This window comes from Oncorhynchus mykiss, chromosome 28, assembly GCF_057628025.1.
Source record: "Oncorhynchus mykiss isolate SJ-2025 chromosome 28, ASM5762802v1, whole genome shotgun sequence".
In the NCBI taxonomy this organism is placed as follows: domain Eukaryota; kingdom Metazoa; phylum Chordata; class Actinopteri; order Salmoniformes; family Salmonidae; genus Oncorhynchus; species Oncorhynchus mykiss.
The window spans coordinates 3,638,442-3,664,796 of NC_143049.1; the positions used below are offsets into that span (position 1 = coordinate 3,638,442).

At 41.6% G+C, this 26,355-nt stretch overlaps 1 protein-coding gene and 1 long non-coding RNA gene across 2 annotated transcripts in view; one reads left to right on the forward strand and one right to left on the reverse strand.

The window, feature by feature from the left end:
- Positions 1 to 26,355, reverse strand: part of LOC149970667 (uncharacterized) — a 271,764-nt gene that overhangs the window by 178,937 nt on the left and 66,472 nt on the right. The gene's annotated exons all lie outside the window — the stretch shown is intronic.
- Positions 1 to 26,355, forward strand: part of LOC110509193 (voltage-gated potassium channel subunit beta-1) — a 68,925-nt gene that overhangs the window by 40,243 nt on the left and 2,327 nt on the right. Inside the window, exons 8-10 of the mRNA XM_036966697.2 lie at positions 6,217 to 6,303; positions 25,629 to 25,714; positions 26,076 to 26,196. Coding sequence (XP_036822592.1) covers positions 6,217 to 6,303; positions 25,629 to 25,714; positions 26,076 to 26,196 — 294 coding nt within the window. The remainder of the gene's footprint in view (positions 1 to 6,216; positions 6,304 to 25,628; positions 25,715 to 26,075; positions 26,197 to 26,355) is intronic.

A 26,355-nucleotide genomic window follows, 5' to 3' on the forward strand; every position in this document is an offset into this window, starting at 1 on the left:
TGAGACCCTGGGTCTCGACCCTGCCCTGTGCAACTGGGTCCTGGACTTCCTGACGGGCGCCCCCAGGTGGTGAAGGTAGGAAACAACATCTCCACTCCGCTGAATCTCAACACTGGGGCCCCACAAGGGTGTGTTCTCAGCCCCCTCCTGTACTCCCTGTTCCCTCACGACTGCGTGGCCATGCACGCCCCCAACTCAATCATCAAGTTTGCAGACGACACAACAGTAGTAGGCTTGATCACCAACAACGCTGAGACAGTCTACAGGGAGGAGGACAGGGCCCTCGGTGTGTGGTGTCAGGAAAATAACCTCTCACTCAATGTCAGCAAAACAAAAGAGATGATCGTGGACTTCAGGAAAGAGCAAAGGGAGCAGCCCCCTATCCACATCGAAGGGACAGCAGTGGAGAAGGTGGAAAGTTTTAAGTTCCTCGGGGTACATATCACCGACAAACTGAAATGGTCCACACACACAGACAGCGTGGTGAAGAAAGCGCAACAGCGCCTCTTCAAATCAAAATCAAATCAAATGTATTTATATAGCCCTTCGTACATCAGCTGATATCTCAAAGTGCTGTACAGAAACCCAGCCTAAAACCCCAAACAGCAAGCAATGCATGTGTAGAAGCACGGTGGCTAGGACAAACTCCCTAGAAAGGCCAAAACCTAGGAAGAAACCTAAAGAGGAACCAGGCTATGCGGGGTGGCCAGTCCTCTTCTGGCTGTGCCAGGTGGAGATTATAACAGAACATGGCCAAGATGTTCAAATGTTCATAAATAACCAGCATGGTCAAATAATAATAATCACAGGCAGAACAGTTGAAACTGGAGCAGCAGCACAGCCAGGTGAACTGGGGACAGCAAGGAGTCATCATGTCAGGTAGTCCTGAGGCATGGTCCTAGGGCTCAGGTCCTCCGAGAGAGAGAAAGAAAGAGAGAAAGAGAGAATTAGAGAGAGCATACTTAAATTCACACAGGACACCGGATAGGACAGGAGAAGTACTCCAGATATAACAAACTGACCCTAGCCCCCCGACACATAAACTACTGCAACATAAATACTGGAGGCTGAGACAGGAGGGGTCAGGAGACACTGTGGCCCCATCCGATGATACCCCCGGACAGGGCCAAACAGGAAGGATATATCCCCACCCACTTTGCCAAAGCACAGCCCCCACACCACTAGAGGGATATCTTCAACCACCAACTTACCATCCCGACACAAGGCCGAGTGTAGCCACGGCAAAGATCCAAGGGGGGGTGCCATGGCACAACCCAAAGGGGGGCGCCAACCCAGACAGAAAGATCACATCAGAGACTCAACCCACTCAAGTGACGCACCCCTCCTAGGGACGACATGAAAGAGCACCAGTAAGCCAGTGACTCAGCCCCTGTAATAGGGTTAGAGACAGAGAATCCCGGTGGAAAGAGGGGAACCGGCCAGTCAGAGACAGCAAGGGCGGTTTGTTGCTCCAGAGCCTTTCCGTTCACCTTCACACTCCTGGGCCAGACTACACTCAATCATATGTCCCACTGAAGAGATGAGTCTTCAGTAAAGACTTATAGGTTGAGACCGAGTTTGCGTCTCTAAATCAAATCAAATCAAATGTATTTATATAGCCCTTCGTACATCAGCTGATATCTCAAAGTGCTGTACAGAAACCCAGCCTAAAACCCCAAACAGCAAGCAATGCAGGTGTAGAAGCACGGTGGCTAGGAAAAACTCCCTAGAAAGGCCAAAACCTAGGAAGAAACCTAGAGAGGAACCAGGCTATGGTTAGTCCTCTTCTAGCTGTGCCGGGTGGAGATTATAACAGAACATGGTCAAGATGTTCAAATGTTCATAAATGACCAGCATGGTCAAATAATAATAATCACAGGCAGAACAGTTGAAACTGGAGCAGCAACACGGCCAAGTGGACTGGGGACAGCAAGGAGTCATCACGTCAGGTAGTCCTGAGGCATGGTCCTAGGGCTCAGGTCCTCCGAGAGAGAGAAAGAAAGAGAGAAAGAGAGAATTAGAGAGAGCATACTTAAATTCACACAGGACACCGGATAGGACAGGAGAAGTACTCCAGATATAACAAACTGACCCTAGCCCCCCTACACATACAGTGCCTTGCGAAAGTATTCGGCCCCTTTGAACTTTGCGACCTTTTGCCACATTTCAGGCTTCAAACATAAAGATATAAAACTGTATTTTTTTGTGAAGAATCAACAACAAGTGGGACACAATCATGAAGTGGAACGACATTTATTGGATATTTCAAACTTTTTTAACAAATCCAAAACTGAAAAATTGGGCGTGTAAAATTATTCAGCACCCTTAAGTTAATACTTTGTAGCGCCACCTTTTGCTGCGATTACAGCTGTAAGTCGCTTGGGGTATGTCTCTATCAGTTTTGCACATCGAGAGACTGACATTTTTTCCCATTCCTCCTTGCAAAACAGCTCGAGCTCAGTGAGGTTGGATGGAGACCATTTGTGAACAGCAGTTTTCAGTTCTTTCCACAGATTCTCGATTGGATTCAGGTCTGGACATTGACTTGGCCATTCTAACACCTGGATATGTTTATTTTTGAACCATTCCATTGTAGATTTTGCTTTATGTTTTGGATCATTGTCTTGTTGGAAGACAAATCTCCGTCCCAGTCTCAGGTCTTTCGCAGTCTCCATCAGGTTTTCTTCCAGAATGGTCCTGTATTTGGCTCCATCCATCTTCCCATCAATTTTAACCATCTTCCCTGTCCCTGCTGAAGAAAAGCAGGCCCAAACCATGATGCTGCCACCACCATGTTTGACAGTGGGGATGGTGTGTTCAGCTGTGTTGCTTTTACGCCAAACATAACGTTTTGCATTGTTGCCAAAAAGTTCAATTTTGGTTTCATCTGACCAGAGCACCTTCTTCCACATGTTTGGTGTGTCTCCCAGGTGGCTTGTGGCAAACTTTAAACAACACTTTTTATGGATATCTTTAAGAAATGGCTTTCTTCTTGCCACTCTTCCATAAAGGCCAGATTTGTGCAATATACGACTGATTGTTGTCCTATGGACAGAGTCTCCCACCTCAGCTGTAGATCTCTGCAGTTCATCCAGAGTGATCATGGGCCTCTTGGCTGCATCTCTGATCAGTCTTCTCCTTGTATGAGCTGAAAGTTTAGAGGGACGGCCAGGTCTTGGTAGATTTGCAGTGGTCTGATACTCCTTCCATTTCAATATTATCGCTTGCACAGTGCTCCTTGGGATGTTTAAAGCTTGGGAAATCTTTTTGTATCCAAATCCGGCTTTAAACTTCTTCACAACAGTATCTCGGACCTGCCTGGTGTGTTCCTTGTTCTTCATGATGCTCTCTGCGCTTTTAACGGACCTCTGAGACTATCACAGTGCAGGTGCATTTATACAGAGACTTGATTACACACAGGTGGATTGTATTTACCATCATTAGTCATTTAGGTCAACATTGGATCATTCAGAGATCCTCACTGAACTTCTGGAGAGAGTTTGCTGCACTGAAAGTAAAGGGGCTGAATAATTTTGCACGCCCAATTTTTCAGTTTTTGATTTGTTAAAGAAGTTTGAAATATCCAATAAATGTCGTTCCACTTCATGATTGTGTCCCACTTGTTGTTGATTCTTCACAAAAAAATACAGTTTTATATCTTTATGTTTGAAGCCTGAAATGTGGCAAAAGTTCGCAAAGTTCAAGGGGGCCGAATACTTTCGCAAGGCACCATCCGAACCATTGCCTGTTCACCCTGCTTCCATCCAGAAGGCAAAGTCAGTACAGGTGCGTCAAAGCTGGGACCGAGAGATTGAAAAACAGCTTCTATCTCAAGGCCATCAGATTGTTAAACAGCCACCACTAGCACAGAGAGGTGGCTGCCTACCTACAGACTTGATACCATTGGCCACTTTAATAAATGTAACACTAGCCACTTAATAATGCCACTTAAGAATGTTTACATATCTCGCATTACTCATCTCATATATACAGTATATAATGGATATTGCATCCTTCACTATCTATTATTTCCTATCTATTGCATCTTAGCTGCTCTGCCACTGCTAATCCATATATTTTATACTTAATAATTCTTATCCCATTCCTTTACTAGATTGTGTGTATTAGGTTTTGTTGTGAAATTGTTAGATACTGCTGCACTGTCGGATCTAGATGCATAAGCATTTCACTACATTCGCAATAACATCTGCTAACCATGGGCATGTGGCCAATACAATTGTATTTTATTTCCTCCTGTGTGCTCAGTTGAACTTAACCTCCTCTTTTGAAGTACCTGTATGTCTCTACTACCGTTCAGGGTCAGATGTCTCTGGGTCTTGAGTTGGTCCATTTGTAATATGATATGATAGACATGAGCACCCCTCTATCCATACCCTTCCATCTCCTTTTATTTTCCTCTCCTCTCCTCCCCTGTTATTTTCTGTCCTCTCCTTACCATTCCTTTTCCTTTCCTCTCCTCTCCTGCCATCTCCCACCTTACCGTTCCATGTTTCCCCTTTCAGTCCCTCCAGTCTCCTATTTGACAGTTTTTAGGGTGTTACACAGCTAAACCTGACACCCAGGTTACCCCAATCCGCACGCTACCCCAAACCAATTCCCTGATCCAGCCCAACAACGTCCCGTCCACAGCAGTGCCTGCACCTCCTGCAGCACTCTCATATAGTATTAACATTCATATCAGCTTCTAACTTTCCCCCCAAAGAAGAACAGAATCATATGTTTAGCATGAGAGATAAAGGATGGGGAGAAGAGGGGAGAGACAGAGAGAGAGAGAGGGAGGGAGGAGAGAGAGGAAGAGAGCGGGCAAGATCAATTGAGAGAAAGTAAGAAAACTTAGGGAGGGAGAGAAAGAGAGCATAGCAAATTAGTTGGGCTCAGCTGTCCTGTCTGGAGGATAGATAACAATACTGAGGCACAGCGCCTGTGTCACCATAATGTGGTGGATGTCACCGCAGGCTAACTGATGAAGCACACGATTGGCTGAGAGACACAGTTGTTGACAACCTATTTAAACTGTTGATGTGAATGTCACTGCTGGCCAATCAATGCAGACACTGTCTAAAAGAGACAGCTGTTCACAGCATTTTTTGAAGGGCATTGGCAGGTGTGGCGGTGTCACCACAAGATAATCGATGTTGGGCCGAGAAAGACAGTTGATTCATATCTCTGAGTAATGTCTAAACTGGTTTCTATAGTAAAGAGTAGAGGACTAGTGAGGCAAACTGGTGTTGGACAGGAATGTTTTTTAGTGGTTTTATCTACTGATTGACAGGATATTTTAAGCTATTTTTAAACAGGACTTGGTTCATGACCTTGCTTGTTTTCTCCTTTATCCAATATCCACCAATGGAATTAATTTGATGTATTACCCTTCTATCCACGTCTCGCTAATCTCCACAAATAGAGGCACGTAGAGGCTACCCATTCTTAAGACTGCTTGATCAGTGCAAGTCGTGTGAGTGTGTGTGAGTCACTTCAAAATAGAGTCCCTTCATAGTCTTATAAAAATCATGGCAGAGCAGGCTCAGATTAGTGTGTGTGTGCACGTGCACATGCGTGTGTGCGCGCATGTGTGTAAGGCTACTGGGATTACCGGGTTGTAGATGACAGGACATGGATTAAGATGTGTGAATGGTGACAGGGAAGAGCATGACTCCCTCACATGATTAACTCTAGGGACTGGCATTCATCTGTCACAGAAATGTACACATGTATACACACACACACATGCACAGACACTCATACAGTATACACGTAAACACACTTTTACAAACACTCATATGTACACACCTCCTTTCTTTGCCTGTCTTATTGTGTCCCATCCTCTCCTCTCTCCATGCATTCATCCGTCTGCTCTCCTATTAGTTTTTGTGAATGGAGCTGAGCTGATAGACACAATACCTCATTCATGTCTACCCCTCATCCCTCTCCTCTCCTCTCCTCTCCTCTCCTCTCCTCTCCTCTCCTCTCCTCTCCTCTCCTCTCGGGATTCAAACAGCAAAGCCTTCATCTGACAGGATAAGAGAGACAGAGGAGGAAAGGTCTCCCTCACCTTCCCTCAGAACCTCTGCGTTCTGTAGCTGCAGGTTTCTAACAGGTGTTTACCTCTCTCTTTCATTTCCTTTTCTCTCTCACCCTCCCGCTCCCTCTCTACCCACCTCTCTCTCTCTCTCTCTCTCTCTCTCTCTCTCACAGGTCTGAGGAGCTCTCTACAGAGGATGCAGCTGGAGTATGTGGATGTGGTGTTTGCCAACCGGCCCGACAGTAACACCCCCATGGAGGGTGAGTGATCACGGGGGAAAAGGGAGGGAGAGGATGAGAGGGTGACTCTCAGGGATGGGAGTGATTGATGGTATTGTTGTTGGTTTACTTTGGCACTCGTTTGTTTCACATGCACACGCAGTCATACACAAACACACACGCACATACACACAAGCAAGCAAACAAACACAAATAAACACACTCACACAGGCATATACACACTGCCCCCCCCCCCCACTCTGTGTTCAGTAAGTTTCAACAAGGCCTCTGTGTGTGTTGCTCCCCTCCCCTCATTCTATTGAAACAGGATTAGAGTCCCCCTCGAGGGTAGCTGGTGTATTTTGGGGTTAGTCTCCATGGAGATAGAAGCCCTACTGTGCTCTCTTTCTTTTCCTCTTCTTTTATTTCTCTTTCTCTAATTTGTGTCTCTTTGCTCTTTTTTTCTCTGCCTTTTCCTCGGCTTACTTACTTCCGCTCTTTCTTGGCTCTCCTATAACAGAGTGGGTCACAACACTAACTTGCTAGAGATTTCTTGTCAGCCCCTACTGTTCTCTCTAAGGTCGGATCCCTCTTACTCCCTCAGCCCAAAACAAGCCACCAGGGGTCCAGACTGTACACAACCTGAGCCTGTCACCCAGAGCTGCTGATGTCTGTCACACAAGCCCAATGGCAGAAATTTTCAGAGAAAGATTGCTAGATCGTCTTTGCCCCACGGCCAACAACAGACAATGTTGACTCTTCTGATGTGCCCATCACTACCAAATACGATACTGATTGGCCGATTGACAGACACAGAAAGCAAAGCAGATGGATAGATGGACGGACAGATGGACTGACAGACAGACACGCGCACACACACACACACACACAAACTTTATCTCACACACACACACCCAGCTGTGATCCTATCCCAGCTAAAAATTTTAGGGAAAGTGACCGTTTTTGCAATGTTACCCTTAATGTTCCCCAGATATTTGAGTGTCTAGTTTTCCGTTAGTTAGGAGAACATTGTATGCTAGCAAAAACCTCATGAGAACCTATTTAGTATGTCCTGGTGTTAGAGTTAGAAATGTCCTTAATGACAAACAGAGCATTCCAGAACGTGGTTGCCATGTTCTCAGAATATAACATATTCATGTTCTAGACACGTTCCATTGGAATGTTGCAAAAACAGTCCCGTGTGCAGCTTTATGAGCGTTTGGACAATATTCTATCAACGTCCCACCAAACATAAACAGAACAGGGTTGCCGTGTTCCCAGAATAAAATATATGAATGTTCTAAATACGTTTCATGGGAACGTTGCATGAACATTTCTGTGTATCATTTGTCAGGACGTCACCTGATGATCCCAAAGAAATCCCCAAAATAAAAGGGTTTCATTACCCACCACCCGTTGTTACTGTTGCCGAGCCCATCAAGGCCATAATTGGCCGCATACATATATATTTCTGCATCGTGTTCTAATGTTGGTGGGTCATTTCACCCTGTTTTAATGTTACTCCTGATCAATAAAACTGTTTTTCTTGAGTGTACTTTTAACAGAGCTGAGATTCACTTCAAAGTACATTTCAAGCAGACGATGGAGAGATGTCCAGCTACATAGAATTAATAAGTACTAACAATTTATGAGAGGTAGTGGAAATGTGGTCATCAATCAATTATAAAGCTCTTCTCACATCAGCTGATATCTCAAAGTGTTGTACAGAAACCCAGCCTAAAACCCCAAACAGCAAGCAATGCAGGTGTAGAAGTACGGTGGCTAGGAAAAACTCCCTAGAAAGGCCAAAACCTAGGAAGAAACCTAGAGAGGAACCAGGCTATGGTTAGTCCTCTTCTAGCTGTGCCGGGTGGAGATTATAACAGAACATGGTCAAGATGTTCAAAGGTTCATAAATGACCAGCATGGTCAAATAATAATAATCACAGGCAGAACAGTTGAAACTGGAGCAGCAACACGGCCAAGTGGACTGGGGACAGAAAAACTCCCTAGAAAGGCCAGAACCTAGGAAGAAACCTAGAGAGGAACCAGGCTCTGAGGGGTGTCCAGTCCTATTCTGGCTGTGCCGGGTGGAGATTATAACAGAACATGGCCAAGATGTTCAAATGTTCATAAATGACCAGCATGGTCAAATAATAATAATCACAGTAGTTGTTGAGGGTGCAACAGGTCAGCACCTGGGACAGGGAGCACGTCCGGTGAACAGGTCAAGGTTCCATAGTCGCAGGCAGAACAGTTGAAATTGGAGCAGCATATATATATATAATTAAAAGTGATATTAAAGTTTGGCTACATTTTCAAGCGCTTCTCTCATGTCAGTATAGGTCTGACCATCACCTGCAATTCGATATGTAGGCTTATTTTAATTATTTATCTACATTTACATATACTTATTTTTTTCATAACAGAATAGCTGCGATATTTCGGTTTTCAAAGCAATTTAATTGGCTATTTTAGTTAATGGCCTTGTTGCCCTTGTAGATTGGGCATCTCTTGAAGGCCAATTGGCCTTTCCTCTAAAATCATGAAATTACAGGCCTGGTCCACACAAGACATGAAATAACATGACACAATACAGAACATTAATAGTCAGAACAGCTAAAAAAAAAAGCAGCACACATAGCCTTCATATCAATATATCCACACAAAACATCTAGGTCCAATAGGGAATGTGCAGTGAGGTGTTGCTTTATCTGTATATTTAAACCAGGTTTGCTGTTCATTTGAGCAATATGAGATGAAATGGAGTTCCATGCAATAATAGCTCTATATAAGACCGTACACTTTCTTGAATTTGTTCTAGATTTGGGGACTGTGAAAAGACCCCAGGTTGCATGTCTGGTGGGGAAGGTGTGTGTGTCAGAGCTGTATGTAAGTTGACTGCGCAAACAATTTGGAATGTTCCATACATTAAAAATATTCTTCTTCTTATAAAAATAAGAAGTGATGCAGTCAGTCTCTTAACTTTTAGCCAAGAGAGATTATTATTATTTATATTAGCCCTCTGATTGGAGTGTGGTGTCAAAGAATCTGAGCATCTCTTTATTATGGACAGACCTCCTCCCATCTTTACAACCATTGATTCTATATGTTTTGACCATGACAGTTTACAATCTCTGGTAACACCAAGTAATTTAGTATCCTTAACTTGTTCAACAGCAAGTGGTGCAGTGGTCTAAGGCACTGCAGCGTAGTGCTTGAGGTGTCACTATAGACACCCTGATTTGATTCCAGGCTGTATCACAAGCAGCCATGATTGGGAGTCCCATAGGGCGGCGCACAATTGGCCCAGCGTCGTCCAGGTTTGGCTGGTGTAGGCTGTTATTGTAAATAAGAATTTGTTTTTAACTGACTTGCCTAGTTAAATAAAGGTTAAATTAATAAATAAAATACCATACCACACCATACCAGATTCAGCTGAGATTTAGAGTTTAGGGAATGATTTGTATCAAATACAATGCTCTTAGTTTTAGAGATGTTCAGGACCAGTTTATTACTGGCCACCCATTCCAAAACGGACTGCAACTCCTTGTTAAGGGTTTCAGTAACTTCACTAGCTGTGATTGCCGACATGTATATGGTTTAATCATCAGCATACATGGACACACAGTCTTTGTTTAATGCCAGTAGCAGATCATTGGTAAAAAAATAAAAAAGGGTAGCAGGGCCTGGAGAGCTGCCCTGTGGTACACCACATCCTACATGTTTGACAATAGAGAAGTTCCCATTAAAGAAAACCGAGGTTATGGTCAATAATATCAAAGGCTGCTGATCCATTTCTTTCAACCAATCGTCATCCATTTGTGTCAGTACATGTTGAGTGCTCTTTTCTATAAGCATGCTGAAAGTCTGTTGTCAATTTGTTTACAGAGAAAAGGCATTGTATTTGTTCAAACAATTTATTCCAATAGTTTGCTGATAGCTGGAAACAAGCTGATAGGTCTGCTGTTAGAACCAGTAAAGTCCACTTTACCACTCTTGGGTAGCGGAATTACTTTGGCTTCCCTCCAGCCCTGAGGACAAACACCTTCCACTAGATTCAGATTAAATGTATGACAGGCAGAAGTGGCCTTAATGGCTAACTGTTCATGGTTGCCATTTCCTGCCTAAGTTTGCCCACTTTGCCAATAAAGTAATCATTAGAATAATTGGCCACATAAAATGGTTTTGTGATGAATACGCCATCTGATTTGATGAAAGGGTGGAGTTGAATTTGTCTTTCTCCCAATAATTTAATTTAAAATACTCCAAAGTTTTCATCCTTTATATCATTGATCTTGGCTTCGTTTGTTTTATTTTTGTTGAGTTTAGTCACATAATTTCTTAAATCTGCAATAAATCAGCCACAGATGTGCAGCCAGAGTTATTAGCCACTCCTTTTACCCCATCACTTTCAACCATAGTTTTTCAATTCCTCATTAATACATGAATATTTCTAAATGTCATTTTCTAACAGGTGCATGTTTATCAATAATTGGAAGAAGCAATTTCACAAATTAAACAAGTGCTCTTTATTAATCACATCAGACCAACAAATATTGTTTAGATCATCCCACATAAAAGCCAAAGCAAAAAATGTGATCACTACATGTGGCTGATCTTGTTCCTGTCGTGTTTGTAAACACCCTGGAGGTTGATTAATTAATAACCTGAACCAGATTACAGTCACTGGTTACAGTGGGAAGCTTCCTCTTGAGCGGACTGTTTGATGAAAACCAGTCAATATTGAGGTCCCAGGAAAGTTGACCTCTCTGTTAACATTGTTAGTTTTACTCTGGTTGTTTAGAACCTAACGGAAAACTAGGAAAAGCTCAAACCAAGTTTATTCACCCACTGGGTCAAACAGCTGCAAAGACAAAGACCTCTTTACACAAACACATATTTATACCCCCATTTAGGCAGAGTCTCCTCCTTTTCTCTAAACACTACATTATTGTTGCTAGACAGGAAGTTTAGTGATGTGGGTAATAAATTGTGCCTTCTCCCTTCATGTGACCTGACCTGACCTTGGCCCACAAACTAATCAACACCTCTCCACCCTTATCAGTGACCGCAACCATGTGATTCCCTTTACCCTTTTCAGGGCGCAACCTCCATTGACCCAACCATATATATTCCTCATACATGTAACCATTAACTTCTAGTAAAGAAAGTATTTCAAACTAGAATTCAACAACTTCACATACACTATCAAGCATTTCAAACACATTATTTAGATACTGACTGTTAGCACTAGGTGGCCTATAGCAGCACCCCAAAATAATAGGCTTTAGATGAGGCAGGTGAACCTGCAACCACAGCACTTCAATAACACTTGACATGAGATCTTCTCTAAGCATTACAAGAATATGGCTCCTAATATATATATATAGAAACACCTCCCCCATACGCATTCCTGTCTCTTCTATAGATGTTATATCCTTGTATTGCTACTGCTGTATCATCAAAGGAATTATCTAAGTAGTCTCAGAAATGGCTAATATATGAATGTTATCTGATGTTAGTAAGTTATTTCATTAACCTTATTTCTAAGGCTACATATATTAATATAGGCCTTTCCTGTGTAGCTTCTCAGAGATTGACATAATATGGAAAATAACAAACTAAGCAAGAGAAAAAATAATAATTCCGTGGTCCATTAATCAGTTGGTGTGTGTATGAGCCTGTGGGGTTGAATCTACGAACCCATAGGCTTGGCTCTCTCATCCCTTCCAGGCTTTTGGGAATGAGGGTGGACACTGGCCTGTCATAGCAGATGTAAGCATTGTCCCCACGCGCTCTGGCAGCTTTCATGGACGGGATAAGTTATTTTCTCTTCTGGCGCACAGCTTCAGGATAGTCCTCATTGAGGAAAATGTATGTTCCTCTCAAGTTGTTGGCTCTTTCCAGAACAGCTACCTTGTCCTTGAACATCAGGAACTTGATTGGCCTGGGCCTGTCTTGAACTTGAAACACTATCGGCCTGGGCCTGTCACGTGGGCCGGTGGTGGGTTTTCCAATCCTGTGGGAATGCTCCACCTCAATTTTCCTGTGGTCCATCTTCCCTCACTTTGTTCTCAGACTCTGTCCAGGTCTTATGTGGAGATTCTGCAATTCCGTCCACAACAATGTTGTTCTGCCTTGATTGTCCCTCGAGATAATCTGATTTGTCCGTCATTGTTATCATGGATTCACATACATAACTAAAGTCCTCTCTCAATGACTTACAGATTGCTGTCATCTTGCCATTTTCCTGTTTAAACTCATCGAGCTGACTCTGGGAGAACTGCAAACCGTTCTTCGGGTCCTGGACCAGTCTGATCACGTCGTCCATTATTTTATTAGTTGACTCCACCAGTATTTGTACACAATTCTTGAAGTTATTTTCTTGATGTTGTAACAACTGCTTATAGAAATATTTTTGTTTGTCTAAAATATCCCTCACCTGTGATAGACAGACACCACTATCCTCAAAGGTACTCCCACCACCTTTGGTCTTTCTCATGGTAGCAACGTAGGCCACGCTGTTACTCCTCGCAGTTCCAGACAGGTCAGCTCGCAGGGAAGGTGGAAACAGCAACAAAAAGCAGGGATCACATGGAAACCATGTGTTTGATGTATTTTATACCATTCCACTTATTCTGCTTCAGCCATTAACACGAGCCCATCCACCCCAATTAAGGTGCCACCAATCTTCTGTGATGTTAACATATTTTAATTATACTCCTGAATCACAATGATCAATAAACGTGTTTCTTGAGTGTACTTTTAACAGTTGAGATTTACTTCAAAGTGCGTTCACCCTATTTCTTACAGCCTTACACCTATAAAGTTGTTTCAGATTCACACAAGTACCTAGGGAGGAAGGGTTAGGCTTTTTTCAGTCTGGACAGGGCCTAACTATACCGACCCAATAAGCACATGTCCTAGAGATATCCTTTATTGGGACAGTGTTTATGGTGTTTGTCATTGGTGCTGATGGCCTGGATTTGAGACCCGCCAAGACAGGTGTGTCAAAGTCCTTACATGGAGGGCCTAGTGTCTGCTGTTTTATTTATTATTATTTGCAATTAAGATCAAGACAACCAGGCGAGAAGAGTTCCTTCCTAATTAGTGACCTTACTTCATCAATCAATTACAAGGGAGGAAGACTCTCGGCCCTCTGTGGAATGAGTTTGAGAAATGAGCTAAGGGAATCACCCTACTCTCACATTCTTATCAAAACATGTTAATGTCCAAGTTAAAATACCTATCTGATATAGTTAAAATGAGTTTTTCACTCAAATATGGGAATCTGTAAGATTTCTTCTTGAGCACGAATTTTGACCACTTTCCACATATTCAACTACAAAGAGGTTTTCCAATGCTCCGCTAAGAAGGGTACTCATTGGTAGATGGTTAAAACAAAAAAAAGTAGACATTGAATATCCTTTTGAGCATGGTGAAGTTATTAATTACACTTTGGATGTTGTATCAGTACACCCAGTCAGTACAAAGATACAGGCGTCCTTCCTAACTAAGTTAGAGAGGAAGGAAACCGCTCAGGGATTTCAACATGATGACTTTAAAACTTCTTAGGGATCAAATCCCGTTAGCAGGATCGATTTGACAACATCCGGTGAAATGGCAGAGCACCAAATTCAAATAAAATTATTCGAAATATTTAACTTTCATAAAATCACATAAAATTGCAATACACCAACATAATGCTTAACTTCTTGTTAATCCAGCCACCGTGTCAGATTTCAAAAAGGCTTTACGGCGAAAGCAAACCATGCGATTATCTGAGGACAACACCCCATCATACAAACACATGACAATCATATTTCAACCGTGACACAAAACTCAGAAATAACAATATAATTCATGCCTTACCCTTTAAGATCTTCTTCTGTTGGCACTCCAAAATGTCCCACAAACATCACAAATGGTCCTTTTGTTCTATAAATTCCGTCGTTATATCCCCAAAATGTCCATTTATTTGGCACATTTGATTCAGAAAAACACTGGTTACAACTCACCCAACATGGCTACAAAGTATCTAATAAGTTACCTGTGAACTTGGTCCAAACATTTCAAACAACTTTCCTAATCCAACTTTAGGTATTTTAAAATGTAAATAATCGATACAATTTAAGATGGAATATACTGTGTTCAATAGCGGATAAAATGAAATTGGAGCGAGTTTCAGGTTGCGCGCCCCAAACAAAACAGTCCACTTGGCTCAACACTCAGAAAGGAAAGGGCTACTTTTTCATTATTCAAAAGAAAAACATCAACCAATTTCTAACATCTAGTGGAAGCCATAGGAACTGTAACCAGATGCCTCAGAAATCTAGATTGAAACCAATTGATAACACAGTGAACTAAAAAAAAAAAATCCTGGATGGTTTGTCCTCCGGGTTTTGCCTGCCAAATAAGTTCTGTTATACACAGACACTATTTTAACAGTTTTAGAATCTTTGGAGTGTTTTCTATCCAAATCTACCAATTATATGCATATCCTAGCTTCTGGGCCTGAGTAACAGGCAGTTTACTTTGGGCACGCTTTTCATCCGGATGTGAAAATAGTGCCCCCTATCCCAATGAAGTTAAACAGTTACAGAGTTAATAGCGGTGACAGGAGAAAACTGAGGATGTATCAACAACGTTGTAGTTACTCTACAATACTAACCTAATTGACAGAGTGAAAAGAAGGAAGCCTGTACAGAATACAAATATTCCAAAAAAATCCATCCTGTTTGCAACTCGGCACTATAGTAATACTGCAAAAAAGGTGGCAAAGCAATTCACTTTTGTCCTGAATACAAAGTGTTGTGTTTGGGGCAAATCCAATACAACACATTATTCAGTACCACCATCCATATTTTCAAGCATAGTGGTGGCTGCATCACGTTATGGGTAGGCTTGCAATCATTAAGGACTGGGAGTATCATTTCAGCCCTTACATTTCTGAAATAAGTCAATCAAATCAATGATGAGAATAGTCAGATGAACTGATACCTGACATGAACACGATGGCGTAGTGAGGTTGTGCGTTTAATTCCCAGGTGAGGACATGTTGAATAATAATGACTCTGTACGTACACAATGTGACCATCTATTGTATGTCAAATATGTGTGTGAGTGTCTCTACCCTTGCTAACAGACAGCGAGCTATGAATGGATCCGTGGTTCACCAATCAGGGCATTGATTGGCTCGGCAACAGTAACAAGAAGTGATGTGGTAAAGATTTTTTTCGGGGGGAGAGCAATTCTTTAGAACTATAAAGCGACGTCCTGACAATTGATACACATAAATGTTCCTGCAACGTTCCCATGAAACGTGTCTAGAACATTAATGGCTTGTATTCTGAGAACACGGCAACCATGTTCTGTGTATGTTTGGTGTGATGATGATGGATTATTTTCCTAACACAGGAAACTGTGCACATGAATATTCTTGCAATGTTCCCATGAAACGTGTCTGTAACATGAATATCTTATGTTCTGAGAACATGATAACTATGTTCTGTGTATGTTTTTGGTGGGACGTAGATGGAATATTCTTCTTAGGCCCACAGAAAACTGGACAGATAAATGTTCTTGCAACGTTCCCATGAAACATGTCTAGAACATTAATATCTTATGTCCTGAGAACATGGCAACCATGGTCTGTGTATGTTTGGTGGGACATTGATGGAATATTCTCCTAACCCACAGAAAGGGGACACATGAATGTTCTTGCAACATTCCCGTGTGTAGAACATTCATATCTTAAGTGAGTTCATGGTAACCATGCTTTAGGTAAGTTCTATTTGACATTAAAGGGAATATTTTCTTGGAAATACTCCTAGCACATCCTGGGTCCGTTCCTATGAAAACGTTAGTTAATGACCTATAGAGGGAAGGGAACATTCTCTAAAGTTGTGGGAACATTTTTTTGTTAGCTGGGTTACTACAGTTACGTCCATTTTTGGAAAATGTTGATATGTACCCATTGATTCTTGAAGAATATAACTTAGAAATGCCTCATGAGTATAGTTCAACTGACTTGCTTCATCAGAACCCAAAATATAAGTATGTTTTACCCCAATGTTTGTAAACAAAGTAAATGTAAACCATGGTTAAAACTATAATTTTGTTATCATGGATGGTCAGTCCTTACATCCATAGCTCTGTCAAAGACAGTGCAGTATAAAGATAGACAGAAACTGCTTCTCCAATAAAATCCCAGGTCACACTTGTATGCCATGTCATGTCAATGTTGGCTAGCTAAGGTCATGCGCATCTGTTCTAACAGTTGCCTCACACCAAACTGCGCATGTGCAGGGCGTCAAATCAAAAGCATTTCTTCAATATATAAAAATGTTTTTGACAAAAATTAAAACGTGTCAGTTAGTCACTTTCACGAGGTTGGAGTAATCACATGTTCAGCTCTTTAAGTCTTTTGTCTCGAATCTGGGTTGTGCCTTTTAGATTTTGAGAAAATGAACAACAAAGGAAGAATTTTTCACTTCTCTCATTGTCTTCTCAAACCCCAGCCTGGTCTGTTTGGCAAGCGTTTCCGGAATTCTTATGACGTTGCACCTCCAGTTTTAGAAAATCTGTGGGTCTGTCTATGAATTTGAGAGTGGTTGCAATTCTCCAGCCCCATCCCTCAGTTTTTAGCAGAACAGTGGCAGCAAGAACACATTTTAAATTTTTTCAACTGCTGATTGCCGCTTTAGGAATTCATAGAATCTGATGAACAATGTACAGCTATCTCTTCCATTCTTTCTCCATTTCCCTCTTCCATCTCAGAACAGATGTATTGTTGTTCATGCCTGACATTTTCCCCTCTCCACTTCCCACCCGTTTCACCCACACACTCTGGCACTCTCCGCTGTTTGTAGGCTCACAGAATGAGCTGTTCATGAAAGGGAATCACTTTTTTAATCACACTGACATAGGTTCATCTATCTTTTCCATCTCTCCCTGTTTTACATGTTGTTGTTCAGCAAGATTGTAGTTATTTATGGAGAAATGCACCCAAACCCAATACATCCTGTTGCATTTCTTGATTAGACTACACATTTGTAAGGGTATGGGGAAAGGGGGAGACCTAGTCAGTTGTACAACTGAATGCATTCAACTGAAATGTGTCTTCCACATAACCCAACACCTCTGAATCAGAGACAGATTTTTACCTTGTCAGCTCTGGGATTCAATCCAACAACCTTGTGGCCCAACGCTCTAACCACTAGGCTACCTGCCACCCCATAATCGAAGCGCTCTGTGTGAGATTCACCTTTTTATATATATATAAAACATTGGTAAGATGATAACAGTACAACTCAACAGGCAGTACAGTATATACATATACTGTATATATGTATATACTGTACTGCCTGTTGAGTTGTACTGTTATCATCTTACCAACGTTTTTATTCTATTTTGTAAAGCTACCAAATTGCACCGTTTGCCAAGCATATTTGCCCTTGCGGGACATCTAAAGTATATGGAATTGAATTGAATGTTCTAGTTTCCTTACAATAGAGTTTCTGGTTAGTTAGACATCATGAGTAGTAACATTTGATGTAGCAGAAGCCACCCGTAGTGGACCATTGTCAGTTCTGTTTGTGCCTGAGGGTAGAGTGGTATTGCAGGGCCATTGTGGTGTGAAGAGCCATACACAAACACTGTTTCGATGAGAGGAGAGAGGTTATTGAATTAGAGAGGGTCATAGGCAGCATTACAGAACTGACCAAGGTCCACTACGGGTGACTTCTGCTACATCAAATGTTATACTACTCTGATTAGAGCCTCTACAAGCTACCCACTGGGCACACGCACACCACACTATTTCAACATGTAAATGTGGGTAATATTTGGGAGAGACGTCAATAAGATTACAACCTTTTTTCACCAACTCTAAAAGTCAGCCAGAAGTTTGTTGAATTCCTAATGTGTTATCACTATGCTTTCAGCCATCTAAAAGGACAACCAAATTCCGATCGAAAAACAAAGTCTAATTTCTTGTTTAGTTGTCATCTACAGTAAATGTATTATCACTGCGCTTTCAACCATTTTAAAGGACAACACAGTTTAAATGGGAATACAATGTCAGAATAGTTTTATTTATTTTATACAACACAATGTTTGTGAGAAACTTTATTTAACTAGGCAAGTCAGTTAAGAACACATTCTTATTTACAATGACGGCCTACCAAAAGGCAAAAGGCCTCCTGCGGGGATGGGGGCTGGGATTAAAAATAAAAATACATTAAAAATATAGGACAAAACACACTTCACGACAAGAGAGACAACACAACACTACATAAAGAGAGACAAAAGACAACAACATAGCATGGCAACAACACATGACAACACAGCATGGAAGCAACACAACATGACAACAACATGGTAGCAACACAACATGGCAACAGCACAAAACAGGGTACAAACATTATTGGGCACAGACAACAGCACAAAGGGCAAGAAGGTAGAGACAATCAACAACAACAAAGCAGCCATAACTGTCAGTAAGAGTGTCCATGATTGAGTCTTTCAATGAAGAGATAGCGATAACTGTCCAGTTGAGTGTTTGTTGCAGCTAGTTCCAGTCACTAGCTGCAGCGAACTGAAAAGAGGAGCGATCCAGAGATGTGTGTGCTTTGGGGACCTTTAACAGAATGTGACTGGCAGAATGGGTGTTGTATGTGGAGGATGAGGGCTGCAGTAGATATCTCAGATAGGGGGGAGTGAGGCCTAAGAGGGTTTTATAAATAAGCATCAACCAGTGGGTCTTGCGACGGGTATACAGAGATGACCAGTTTACAGAGGAGTATAGAGTGCAGTGATGTGTCCTATAAGGAGCATTAGTGGCAAATCTGATGGTCGAATGGTAAAGAACATCTAGCCGCTCGACAGCACCCTTACCTGCGGATCTATAAATTACGTCTCCGTAATCTAGCGTGGGCAGGATGGTCATCTTAATCAGGGTTAGTTTGGCAGCTGGGGTGTAAAAGGAGCGATTACGATAGAGGAGACCAACTAATCTATATTTAACTTTAGCCTGCAGCTTTGATATGTGCTGAGAGAAGGACAGTGTACCGTCTAGCCATACTTCTAAGTACTTGTATGAGGTGACTACCTCAAGCTCTAAACCCTCAGAGGTTGTAATCACACTGGTGGGGAGAGGGGCATTATTTTTACCAAACTACATGACTTTTGTTTTGGAGGTGTTTAGAACAAGGTTAAGGGCAGAGAAAGCTTGTTGAACACTAAGAGAGGTTTGTTGTAGAGCATTTAACACAAAATCCGTGGAGGGGCCAGCTGAGTGTAAGACTGTCTCATCTGCATATAAATGGATGAGAGAGCATCCTACTACCTGAGCTATGTTGTTGATATAAATTGAGAAAAGCGTAGGATCAGGCCTTGGGGTACACCCTTGGTGACAGACAGTGGCTGAGACAGCAGATGTTCTGACTTTATACATTGCACTCTTTGAGAGAGCGTTAGTAAGAAAACCAGGCCAAAGACCATAAAGGCCCACAAGAATGGAATGGTCTACCGTATCAAAAGCTTTGGCCAAGTCAATAAAAACAGTTGCACAACATTTCTTAGAATCAATGAGAACCTTTAAGTTTGCAGTGACACATCCATAACCTGAGCGGAAACCAGATAGCATACCAGAGAAAATACTATAGACATCAAGAAAGCCAGTCAGTTGATTATTTTTGTTATTTTCAACACCTTTGATAAACAGGGCAAAATAGAAATAGGCCTATAACAGTTAGGATCGTATTGATCTCCCCCTTTAAAAAAGGAGGAACCGTGGCTGCCTTCCAAGCAATGGGAACCTCCCCAGAAAGGCTTGGCGATTATAGGGTCAGCAACCTTAAAAAAGAAACGGTTTAAACCATCTGACCCAGATGTTTTTTTGGGGGTCAAGTTTATGGAGCTCCTTTAGCACCTCGGACTCTGTGACCGCCTGCAGGATTGTCTGATACCAGTCACCCGGACAGCTGATGAAACTGAGGAGTATTTCTGTTTGTAATAAAGCCCTGTTGTGGGGAAAAATTCATTCTAATTGGCTGGGCCTGGTTCCCCAGTGGGTTGGCTTATGCCCAGTCATGTGAAATCCATATATTTAGGCCTAATTTATTTATTTAAATGTACTGATTTCCTCGTATGAACTGTAACTCAGTAAAATCATTCAAATTGTTGAATGTTACGTTAATATTTTTGTTCAGTAAAATTTGTCAAATTATTTTGATGTGGAATCTATGTGGAAAATACATAAGATTTGAAAAAAGTAATCAACGTAAACTTTTGTTTTTGAGGGTAAAATGTCAACCAAAGGATTGTGTTGTCATGGTAACCAATTTTCAACATAGACAAGCCTTGTATGAAATATGTCAAATGTTTCCCTTTGAAACAATGTCAGATCTTCAATGTAATATTCACTATCAGAAAAAAACTGTCGGCTGGGCAAGACCTCCTGGAGAGCTATCCCTTTAGTCTCCCATCCAGAGTTTTAACATCATCCAGCCCTGCTTAGTTTTGATATTTGTCACTGACTATAACCATTGCGCTGTCATGAGAATGATTGCTGAGGAACCTCCACTTAAACTGTTACAGACCTAAATCTATTTTATCCTGCCTTTCTAAAGTCAAGTTAACAAACAGATCACCTACCATTTTGAATCCCACTGTACCTTCTCCGCTACGCAATCTGGTCTCCGAGCAAGTCATGGGTGGACCTCAGACACGCTCAAGGTCCTAAACGATATCATAACCGCCATTGATAAAAGACAGTACTGTGCAGCCGTCTTCATCGACCTGGCAAAGGCTGTCGACTCTGTCAATCACCGCATTCTTATCGGCAGACTCAACAGCCTTGGTTTCTCAAATCACTGCCTCGCCTGGTTCAACAACTACTTCTCAGATAGAGTTCAGTGTGTCAAATTGGAGGGCAGGTTGTCCGGACCTCTGGCAGTCTCTATGGGGGTGCCACAGGGTTATAATCTCGGGCCGTCTCTTTTCTCTGTTTACATCAATGATGTCGCTCTTGCTGCGGGTGATTCTCTGATCCACCTCTACGCAGACGACACCATTACGTATACTTCTGGCCCTTCTTTGTACACTGTGTTAACAAACCTCCAGACGAGCTTCAATGACATACAACACTCCTTCTGTGGCCTCCAACTGCTCATAAATTCAAGTGAAACTAAATGCATGCTTTTCAATCGATCGCCGCCCGCATCACTACTCTGGACAACTACAAATACCTAGGTGTCTGGTTAGGCTGTAAACTATCTTTTGCAGACTCACATTAAACATCTACAATCCAAAACGAAATCTAGAATTGGCTTCCTATTTCGCAACAAAGCATCCTTCACTCATGCTGCCAAACATACCCTCGTAAAACTGACTATCCTACCGTAACTTTGGCGATGTCCTTTACAAAATAGCCTCCAGCACTCTACTTAGCAAATTGGATGTAGTCTTTCACAGTGCCATCTGTTTTGTCACCAAAGCCCTATATACTACCCACCACTACGACCAGTATGCTCTCGTTGGCTGGCCCTCGTCAAACCCACTGGCTCCAGGTCAACTATAAGTCTTTGCTAGGTAAAGCCCCGCCTTATCTCAGCTCACTGGTCACCATAGCAGCATCCACCCGTAGCACGCGCTCCAGCAGGTATATTTCACTGGTCATCCCCAAAGCCAACTCCTCTTTTGGCCGCCTTTCCTTCCAATTCTCTGCTGCCAATGACTGGAACAAATTGCAAAAATCACTGAAGCTGGAGTCTTATATAACTTTAAGCATCAGCTGTCAGAGCAGCTTACCGATCTTTGCACCTGTACACAGCCCACCTGTAAATAGCCCACCCAACTACTTCATCCCCATATTGTTATTTATTGTTTTGCTCCTTTGCACCCCAATATCTCTACTTGCACATTCATCTTTTGCACAAAATTGTAATTATTTCGCCACTATGGCCTATTTATTGCCTTACCTGTCTAATCTTACTACATTTGCACACACTGTATATATATTTTTCTGTTGTGTTATTGACTGTATGTTTGTTTATCCCATGTGCAACTCTGTGTTGTTTGTGTCGCACTGCTTTGTTTTATCTTGGCCAGGTCGCAGTTGTAAATGAGAACTTTTAAATAAAGGTGAAATAAAACATTTTAAAAAATAGATTCACTGTTGCTATTGAAGTCATTCCAAAAGGTAGGTTCAACAGAGCAAGTTAAATGGAACCATACTTTATCAATCATACATCATCAATGGTGCTATTTAATATCTGGGAAGTCACCAACAGCTATTGTTTGAATTCAGTCCAGGGGCAACTAAAAATAGATATGTCGGCCTGGGGTTTCAAGCTTTGGTTGATTTCCAATTGAATCTACAAGTTCATTATAAATACACTGAGTTTACAAAACATTAAGGACACATGTTCTTTCCATGACATAGACTGACTAGGTGAATTCAGGTGAAAGCTATGGTCCCTTGTTTTCACTTGTTAAATCCACTTCAATCAGTGTATATGAAGAGGAGGAGACAGGTTTTTTAAGCCTGAAGACAATTGAGACATGGATTGTGTATGTGTGTCATTCAGAGGGTGAATGGGCAACACAAAATATTGAAGTGCCTTTGAACGGGGTATGGTAGTAGGTGCCAAGCGCACCAGTTTGTGTCAAAAACTGCAATGTTGCTAGGCTTTTCATGCTCAACAGTTTCCACTGTGTATCAAGAATGGTCCACCACCCAAAGGACATTCAGCCAACTTGACACAACTGTGGGGGGCATTGGAGTCAACATGGGCCAGCATCCCTGTGGAAGCTTTCAACACCTCGTAGAGTCCATGCCCTGATGAATTGAGAGTGTTCTGAGGGCAAAATATTAGTAAGGTGTCCTTATTGTTTTGTACTCTTAGTGTATGTTGGATTCAGATCTCCATCTCAACCAAAAATCTAAGTAAAAAAATAGAACTAAATCAAATCAAACTGTATTTAAAGTGCATTTAAAGTTGGATTGGATTTGATTTAGCTCTATTCTTTAACTTAGATTTTTGGTGGAAATGGGGACTTAAAGCCAACATATCAATAATTAATTTGTAGACAAACTGGAATTAAAGCCAGGCTCAGTGGCACAGCTATCCAAGCAGAAAAACATCTCCTTCATGTCACGATCGTCGTATGAATCGGACCAAAGCGCAGCGTGGTATGTGTTCATGATGATTTTTTAATAAAAGAACGCACTGAACACTGAATACAAACTATACAAAACAATAAACGAAATAACGACCGTGAAGCTATAATGAGAACTGTGCTGACACAAGCAATCAACATAGACAATCACCCACCAACAAACAGTGAAACCCAGGCTACCTAAGTATGATTCTCAATCAGAGACAACTAATGACACCTGCCTCTGATTGAGAACCATACTAGGCCGAAACATAGAAATCCAAAAATCATAGAAAAACAAACATAGACTGCCCACCCCAACTCACGCCCTGACCATACTAAATGATGACAAAACAAAGGAAATAAAGGTCAGAACGTGACACTTCAAATGTTGATTTTGTTTGTGTTGACAACCTGGCACAATTCAATAACACACTAGCAATACGGTAATTAGCCTATTAACTTGTCGACAAGTTAACAAATGATATGTTGGATTCAAGTCTCCATCCTAACCAACAATACAAGCTAAATATATCAAATAATAGGATTATGTTACGGTGCGTGAATGAGGACCCAAAAGCGAATTAACGTAAACAGAGCTTCTTTAATGACAAAACATAGGTAGGCTCAGATGGACCGGCAGATTCCGACAGGACAGGACAAGGTTGCAGCAAACATGACGATAGTCTGGTTCAGGCATGAATAACACAAACAAGAATCCGACAAAGACAGGAGCAAAAACAGAGAGAGATATAGAGGACTAATCAGAGGGAAAAAGGGAACAGGTGGGAAAAGGGGTGACGAGGTAGTTAGGAGGAGACAAGGAACAGCTGGGGGAAAGAGGGGGAGAAAAGGTAACCTAATAACGACCAGCAGAGGGAGACAGGGTGAAGGGAAAGGACAGAAACAAGACACAACATGACAATACATGACAGATTAAGCCAGTGGCTCAGATCTAACTATCCAAGCAGTAGATACATCTCCATTAAATGTTCATATTTGGTTGTAAGACAGTAAATAGCGTAATGGTAAGGCTATCTTACAAGCTAATGTAACAGTATTTATTCATTTTAAAAATGAGTAACAAATCCATGGCCACAATTTGCAGTTACTGTAACAATAAATGTCTTCTTATGTAATCATAGAAAGCATTCAAGTTCAGGGTCGCAGGTCTGTGGAAATCTTCACAATTGCTATTATAACCTACACAGAATCTCAGACGGCAATGAACACTTGCACCATGTACTTTAATGTAATCTCAACTGCAATCCAGGTCATTTGGTTGTGCTATTAGATGAAACACAGTGATAACACATTAAGTTGTTGTAGAAATAAACAAAATATCTGACATTGTATTCCCATTTGATCTTTGTTTTGCTATTAAATGGTTGAAAGCGCAGTGATAACACATTTAGCTGACAACTAAACCAAAAATCAGAATGAGATTTTCCATTGGAATGTGGTTGTGCTTTTAGATGGTTGAAAGCATAGTGATAACACATTGTGATTTCAACAAACTTTTAGGTCTTTAGGGGTCTTTTTGAGAGGGTGAAAATAGGTTGGAATCTCATCTAACAAATATTACCAAATTCTCCACATTGAAATGACTTGGTGTGCCCAGTAGGATATTAAACAACAAAAGTCAATATTTGCCTTTAAGAAGACTGAACAGGATTTTAAGCACTTTCAAATTGCTAACACATTGTAGGAATTGGAATTCGTAACATATACACATTTCAGGAATATTTTTGTATTTGATTTATTTACCAGAACGTTATCATAAAACATTTTCGTGGACCCGTTTTGGCTTGTAAGCGCTACTTTCAAAACTACTGGCTGAAATGATACAAAGCCTTTAGTAATGAGAAGTGATCTGTTGTAGGAGGAGGTGAGGCGCCCTCATGTCTCACACCTGCTCCTTAACATTGGAGTGTCTTCATCGTATCAGTTTCCCTCTATGTATGTTCCACTTAAAACACAACCAGGCTTCCATTTACAGGTAAACGGACAATTAATGTATATTTTCAGGGGAACATCACTCTAAAACATAATGTATCTTATTTTGCTATACTCTCCCAACTCCCTTTGTGCAGAAAGGGGCAGATGCCAACTTACACCAATACCCACAACATCCCATTTGTCCAAAAAAGCCGTGTTTCCCTCCTGTAGCTAGCAGGTGTTTGTTGTTTTTGTCTCTGCAGAGATTGTGAGGGCGATGACCCATGTGATCAACCAGGGTATGTCCATGTACTGGGGGACATCACGATGGTCTGCCATGGAGATCATGGTGAGTAGGAACACACTTCCTCACAACCTTACAATACATGAATTTCATACTCTAATTTGCTGTTGACCTACTATCTAGATTCTGTCCACATAATTCACTAGCATGCTTGGGAAATGAACGCTTCTGAAGTCTGACATTAGGAAGTAAACAAACACTACAGGGGGTTGACAAGGTAAATGAAGTCTGAAAAGTTCAGGTGATGTCTTGCAATATCAATGCTTTTGAAGATATTGAAGTTTGGTCTGACAAGAAATGCCAAGCTTTAAAAGATGAATGCAGTCAGTAAAGTTCAGATCCCACTTTCCTCACCGTGTTTCTCTCCCCTTCTTCCTCCTCTCTTTCTCATCCCTCGTTCTTTTAGGAGGCGTACTCTGTGGCTAGGCAGTTTAACCTGATCCCTCCAGTGTGTGAGCAGGCCGAGTATAATTTCTTCCAGAGGGACAAGGTTGAGACACAGCTGCCTGAGCTCTATCACAAAATAGGCAAGTGACATATTGGACTGTGCATGCTGTGGTCTTTGACACTAGTCAATATTCCATGCCTCAAAAGGTAAACTGTAGATACCAGTTCTTTTGTCCTTCAGTACCATGGTCGTCTGATGATTACCTTGCTTGTCATGTGGCCTGACTACCACGTGCCAT